Below are 7,521 nucleotides of genomic sequence, written 5' to 3'. Positions count from 1 at the left end.
CCCAGTTTCGTTGAAGTTTCGGACAAAGTCCTTTCTTGCGTGTGGGATTGTATAGCCATACTGGATCACCTCTTTCGAAAGTTGTCCCTGTAGCTTGCACATCGAACCTGGACTTGGCTTTATCACTTTGAAGCTTCAAACTTTTACGAGCAAATTCGTGGACTTTTTCCAGTTTTTCTCTTAAGCTTTCTAGGTACGTCAGGGATGAAGGTTCTTCTTCACAGGTAGGCAATTTTCCGAAAATAAGATCTTGAGGAAGCTTCATTTCTCTTCCGGTGATCATCATTGATGGAGAATAACCGGTTGCTTCATGTTCAGAACTTCTGTAGGCTAACAGGAATAGAGGTATTAGGGTATCCCAATCTTTTTGATTATCAGCAACAAACATTGAGGGGTATTGACAAATAGTTCTATTATGTCTTTCGATCATTCCGTCTGATTGTGGGTGGAGAGGCGTAGTTCGAGTTTTCTTAATACCCAAGATTTTCATTAATTCTTGCCATAATTCGGATTCAAAATGTCGTCCCTGATCAGAATGCAACTCTAAAGGAACTCCATGTCTTGATACGACGTGTGTTATGAATGCTTCTGCTACAGTCGTCGCTTCTTGATTAGGAAGAGGTGCAATTTCAGGCCATTTTGAAAAATAATCCATTGCAACCATTAAGTACTTGTTACCTCTCTCTGTCGTTGGAAGTGGACCGAGAATATCAACTGCAAGTCGTTCAAAAGGCTCTCCGGAAAGATATTGTGCCATTTTACCACGACTTCTTGTTCTAGGGCCTTTTCTACCGTTACATAAGTCGCATTTCTTACACCATTCTTCTACATCTCGGCGACAATTGATCCAATAAAATCTGTCTCGAACCCTGGCCAGTGTTCTTTTTACCCCAAAATGTCCTCCAGACAGGCTGCTATGAAGTTCTTGCAACACACTTTTAATGTGTGATTTTGGCAGTACCACTTGTTGAACTATACGTACTCCATCGGGACTTTCCCACTTCCGATATAATAGACCATTCGAAAGATGCAAAGATTCCCATTGAGCCCAGTACGCCTTTATAATTCGACTATATTTAGATATTTCCTGCCAAAGAGGTCTTACTCCATTTCTAAGCCATTCTCGTATGACTCTTAAGTCATTATCTTTCTTTTGACTCTTCTTAATGTTTTCCAGGGAAGTCTGATCATTATCTTCTTCCTGTTCAACCGTGGTCATGCAGAGACTTACTTCTTCAGTTACGCTCTCTTTTTGTGCTAGCTGACGTTGGCTTTGAACTTGTAATTCATTTAATGCATTTTGGTATTCTTGAAATTGTTTATTTAACACATTCTTCTCTTTCATCAGTTTTTGACATTCGTTTTCCAGATTGGACTGTGTAGTTTTTGCATTATTTTGAATTACCTTACACTCTTCTTGCAATATTGTCACCTGTTCTCTTAATCTTTCTATTTTATTTTTACTAATCGCTAGTTGTTCCTTCAAATGGCTAACTTCAATTTCCAGTGTATTTTCTTCCTTTCTATGGTCAGTTGTAGGAAATCTGTTTCTTAGTGACCATCTACCATCATTTCTAGTGAGACTTTGCGACAGGCTTCTGGATGTCGAACTAGGGGACCTTCTGATCTCATTCTTGTATTCTTCTTTTCGTGCTTGGGATCGGCTTCTGCAATTGGATTCTAGATGTCCCATTCTTCCGCAGTTAAAACATCTTCTGTTTTCATTTCGAGGTTTTTGTTGGATATTTTGTAGTAAGCTTAATATCTGGGATAAAACTAGTTGTTCATTATCTGTGGTTGTGACTTGCTTATTTTCTGTAAATCTTATTTCTTTTAATTGTGGAAGAGATCTAGAAATATTTTTCGTCGCTTCGTACTCCTGAGCTGAGATTAGTGCTTTATCTAGCGTTTTGTGGTATTGTAATCGCAGAGCCTGTTGCATTTCGATATCATGCAGTACGTCTATGAAAGCCTGTATACCGATTTGTTCCAGAAAATCTCTTGGTGCCTGAGGATATGCCAAATGTAATAATCTTTTAATATCGGCTTCAAATTCTTGCAGGCTCTCATTATGTTTTTGATATCGAACTTTCAGCTGACTTTGAAAAACCTGCTTCAGATGTTGCTGACCATATCTTGTTTCTAAAGCTTGAACAAGTGAGTCATAACTAGGTGAATCCTGAGGAAGAAATTGAAGGACGGTTGCTGCCTGACCTCGAAGCGACACCACCAAGGAAGCTGCCATTTCTCTTTCAGTCCAGCCATTTGCTTTAGCTGCAGCTTCAAATTGGAAACGATACGTTTCCCATGCTGTTTGGCCATCGAAGGTGGGTGGTTTCAAAATTTTGCTATTTCTGATTGTGCCTGATTCAAGAAGATTTAGGGGATGTGAAGATGAAGGGGCTGTTTCAGATTCGACATTCGTTACTGAAACAATACGAGATAAAGAAGCTTGGGTATTAATTTTTCGTTCTAACATAACTATTTGTCTTTCTTAACTAGATTTTAAATTATCTTGTTGTTGCTTTAAATCATTTTGTTGCTGTTCTAGTTTATTATCTAAATAGCTTTGTTTTTCTTCTAATGTGTCTATTCTACTATTAATTTGACTTACCTCTAATGTAAAACTTTCTTGAATTTGTGACAAACTATTTATTATTTCTACCTCTACTTGTCTACGCCTCTCCTCCTCTTCTTGCCTACGTTTCTCTTCATTTTCTTTCTCTGCTTGCCTACGTTTCTCTTCATTTTCTTTCTCTTCTTGCCTACGTTTCTCTTTTAACTCTTCCATTTTTAAAAACCATTCTGGGGGTCCGGATGTATCCATTTCTTTCTCGAATTTAGTAGATCTTGTATTGACCATATACAAATTACTTAATGTCTTCTTATCCCACCGCTGTCGCCAATGTTACAACTTCTTTAAAATACTTTATTTAACTTCAATTACAATACAAACTCAATGACAACTATCAACTTTAAATACTCAATTACAACTGAACTATAGAATGTCAAACACATAATGTTTATATAGTTTTCTGACGTTCTAGATGTCACCAGACATTTCTGGGTTATTCCATGACATCCAGAATATTCTCGTACGTGACTACTTCTTCTTTCACGTCGAGGGACTCTTTCTATGTAGGAACAATCTACGGAACTGTCATAACAATATGCATTATCCCTCTAGCCTTTATTGACGAAATAGCTACCACCAGATTGTTTATACTGTGGATGTCTGATAACAATTTATCACGTCTTTACTTAATGTCCACTTTATGTATGAAACAAGCATCGATATCATTTCAGAAAAATCAAGTCAACCTAATAATAGATTGAACGAAACTTATCCAATACAAGAGAATATCTTGCAGATATAAATTTATTTAATAAAATGTAATAATTTTTTAGTTAATAATTTCGTTGATCTGTATGTTCCTCGACCTTCCATAGGGAAGGCCGAGGAAGACATGGATAGACCAAATCCATGATCTAGGTGAGAAGAGAGACATGAATAAAAGAGATATGAAGAACCTGGCCACCAATAGAAGTGCATGGAAGAAATTGACAAAAGGTGGAACCCTACAGCCGACGTCCTGAAAGGCACTAAAAATTATGAGAAAGAAGAAGATGTTTATTTGTATATGTACACACGGTTATACCTAATCATTCAAAACCCTCTAAAAGTCTTTCATGGTTGATGTAGTTTTGTGTAAATAAAAAAACATACACACAAGTGATATAAAATCTATGAACGTTTTGAACATAACGAACATATTCGAACAATATTATCAAAATACTTCCTAGGAGAAATAATTCATATCAAACTTTGTCAATTGTGTTGATACTGAAATGCTTAGTTTCTTCAACGAAACTGAATCACTGAGGATATAGAAGTTACATCTTCAGAAATAAATTTCATAAGGGCATTCATTTTCAAATAAGATACGATATTTTTAAATACCATAAGTATACTCGTATTCCCAATAGTCTGGGCTGATTATCGGAGAATAGGCCATTTTTGGGAAAAGTTATTTACCAGCAATTTTATTGCTGGAATCGAATTATAGAATCCTATATATTAATAATATAGGTATGCAAAGTCCTCAGATAGTGTGCTACGTTTTTATAAACAAAATGGCGCCCGAAAATCGTGTTTTTTTTTTAAAATATTGCTCTATAACTGCGAAGATTTTAACTTTACAACAAAAACACTCAAATAAAAAGTCACCGTGATTAAACTCTTCATAGAGACGTGTTTTTCCCGATCTGCTCCGACGAAAATTTTCCTCGGAAAATGCGGGTTTTCCCAACAAAATCTTTAATTTTCAAATAAAGTTTTAGATAATTAATTATTTACCAATAATTAAATAATTTGGTGACTTAAAAGCCTTCTTGGTTTAGATTATAGTTCCAGAAGCTGGTCAAAATTAAACGAATATTTTAGCAACAATTCAATTGTTAATTATTAAATTACGGTCGCAATAATAACCAAAATAATTATGATACACTGATCAAACTTTGAAATCTTATAAAGATGAGATGCCTATTTAACATTTTGTCGACAAAATATAAATTTTTTATTTTTTTGCATAATCTTTAAATGTTAAAAAAAAAAGTTATAAACAAATTAACGTTTCTCAGAAAGTTTTTATTATATTATAATTTTAAAAATTAGCTAAAATGCGCATTTCAAATATCTTGAAAATGAATGCTTTAAAACTTTTTTGCAACCATTTGCAAAAAGTTATGAAACAGCAAAGTATACATACGATTACTACGGTGTTAATAATTTTTTTTAATTCTTTCAAAGCGTAGAAGTGAGTTTAAAGTACAAGTTAATTATTTATAAAACAATATCGATTATCAGCTTAATGGTTATATTTTAATTAAAGATTATAAATATATTTTTTTGTAATTTACACGCGCGAAAGTAGAATAATACAGTACCGTAGCTACCTGCCCACATATACAACTCGCGCGAGTTTAAGCGTGTCAGTCGGTTCGAGTGAACATTTTATCTCCGGCTCTATATCAAGCCTACTAATCCTAACCTAATACTAACCTACTATCGCGCTAAAAATTACAAAAAAAAAAGTATTTTTAATCTTTGATTAAAATATAACAATTGCACTAATTTTTAACATTCTTTGTGAGTAATTAGATTGTACCATAGACTTACTTTTAAGCTTTGAAACAATTAAAACAAATTATAAACAATGAAGTTATCGTATATTTATTTTGCTGTTTCCTAACTTTTTTGTAAATGGTTGAAAAATTTTTTTAAAGCATTCATTTTCAAGACCTATGAAATACGCATTTTAAATATTTTTTAAAATTAGAATATAATAAACAATTTCTAAGAAATGTTAATGTGTTTATAACAATTTTTTTTAAACATTTAAAGATTATGCAAAAAAATGAAAAATTTATATTTTGTCGACAAAATATTAAATAGGCATCACACCTTTATAATCTTTCTAAGTTTGATCAATGTCTCATGATTATTTTGGTTGTTATTGCGACTGTAAATTGTTAATTAACAATTGAATTGTTGCTAAAATATTCGTTTCATTTAGCCGACTTCTGAATTTATAATCTATACCAAGAAAGCTTTTATTTCACCAAGCTATATAATTATTGATAAATAATTACTGGCCCAAAAAATTTATTTGAAAATTCGAGATTTTGTTGGGAAATCCCACGTTTTTCGAGGAAAATTTTCGTCGGAGCAAATCGGGAAAAACATGCCTCTATGTAGAATTAAATTGGGGTGAATTTTTATTTGAGTATTTTTGGTGTAAAGTTAAAATCTTCGGAGTTATAGAGCAATAATTGAAAAAAATACGATTTGTTGGCGCTATTTTGTTTATAAAAAAAGTAGCACACTATCTGTGGACTTTGCATACCTATATTAATAATATATAGGATCTTATAATTCGATTAAAGCAATAAAATTGCTGGTAAGTAACCTTTCTTTGTACTTTACTAATTAGACCAACGTATTATAACTATTTTTTTTTCAAAATTTAAAGATTATGCAAAAAAAAGAAAAATTTATATTTTGTCGATAAAATATTAAACAAGCATCTCATCTTTATAATCTTTATAAGTTTGATCAATATATCATGATTATTTTGGTTATTATTGCGATCGTAAATTGTTAATTAACAATTGAATTGTTGCTAAAATATTCGTTTAATTTTCACCAGCTTCTGGAATTACAATCTGTACCAAGAAATCTTTGATGTCACTAAGTTATTTAATTATTGATTAATAATTACTTACCTAAAACTTTATTTGAAAATTATAGTTTTTGTTAGGAAAACCCGCATTTTCCGAGGAAAATTTTTGTCGGAGCAAATCGTGAAAAACATATCTCTATGCAGAATTTGATTGCGGTGAATTTTTATTTGGGTGTTTTTGTTGTAAAGTTAAAATCTTTGGAGTTATAGAGCAATAATTGAAAAAAATACGATTTGTCGGCGCCATTTTGTTTATAAAAAAAGTAGCACACTATCTGCGGACTTTGCATACCTATATTATTAATATATAGGATCTTATAATTCGATTCCAGTAATAAAATTGCTGGTAAATAACTTTTCCATGAATTTTGCTAATTAGCCCAGAGTACAAATACACGATAAAAAATAATAATTTATTGAAAAACTTACCCAGAGAAGGTCTGCAAGAAACAATATTAAAAACAACAACTAGCACAAACAAACAAACAAAACATTTAAAATACATTTTGCAATGCGTTTTGTTATATCACTTTTACCGCTACGGTTTACAATTTTATTCAACAATAAATTCGTCTTCTTCCTATATATACAAACGTAATTTACATGTAAACACAGTTTCCCACTACCTCAAAGATAACTTCCATTCAGTGGAGGTGCACAACTTACGTTATTAAGGTAAAAGGTGTTTTTCACCGCAGTTGAAACGAACAGGGTGGTATATTCTAGAATAGAAGATATTGGCTTAGCACTACAGAGACTGACTAGATTATCATGGAAATTAACAACTGTTTGTATGTAACATAATTGGAGAAAGACGACTAAAACCACAGTATTTACTATAATTTTTTTAAATTAAAATCCCAATATACATATTTACAATCTGTAATATAATTCATCATCCAATCCTGGTTTGTCCACTGCTGGACAAATATTGGAAAGAAGATCTAAAATCTCAGACATGCAGATGATACAACATTAATAATTGCATCCGAAGAAGAAATGTCCAGCCTGCTGCAGATAGTGGAAGCCGAAAGCAATAGATGTGGTCTCAAGATCAATAAACAAAAAACAAAAATTATGATAGTAGATTATTCAAATTCACTTCAGACAACAGGAGCCTTAGACCAGTTTGAAGTGGTTAACGAGTTTAATTATCTATAGGATCCTACATCAGTAATACAGGATCTTGTGAAACTGAAATACGTAGGAGAATAAGCATGGCCAAAAACGCTATGAGTCGATTATCGAAAATCTGAAAAGATCGCTCCTTGTCGAAGAA

At 32.5% G+C, this 7,521-nt stretch overlaps 1 protein-coding gene across 1 annotated transcript; it reads right to left on the bottom strand.

Moving 5' to 3' along the window:
* Nucleotides 1-2,135: 2,135 nt before the first annotated feature.
* On the bottom strand, nt 2,136-3,146 carry LOC126887082 (regulator of nonsense transcripts 3A-like). Its single transcript, XM_050654418.1, has 2 exons — nt 2,615-3,146; nt 2,136-2,427 (listed from the first exon to the last, which is right to left on the bottom strand). Exons 1-2 carry the CDS (start codon nt 2,861-2,863, stop codon nt 2,425-2,427), a joined length of 252 nt encoding a protein of 83 aa, XP_050510375.1. The 5' UTR covers nt 2,864-3,146; the 3' UTR covers nt 2,136-2,424.
* Between the last annotated feature and the right edge of the window lie 4,375 nt (nt 3,147-7,521).

Source organism: Diabrotica virgifera, chromosome 6, assembly GCF_917563875.1.
Source record: "Diabrotica virgifera virgifera chromosome 6, PGI_DIABVI_V3a".
Lineage (NCBI taxonomy): Eukaryota > Metazoa > Arthropoda > Insecta > Coleoptera > Chrysomelidae > Diabrotica > Diabrotica virgifera.
Note: the sequence above shows the minus strand (reverse complement) of the source record. Positions and strands in the feature narration are given on the sequence as shown.

Excerpts from the sequence above, each read along its gene's own strand:
- LOC126887082 (XM_050654418.1), bottom strand. The coding sequence starts at position 2,863 with ATGGTCAATACAAGATCTACTAAATTCGAGAAAGAAATGGATACATCC.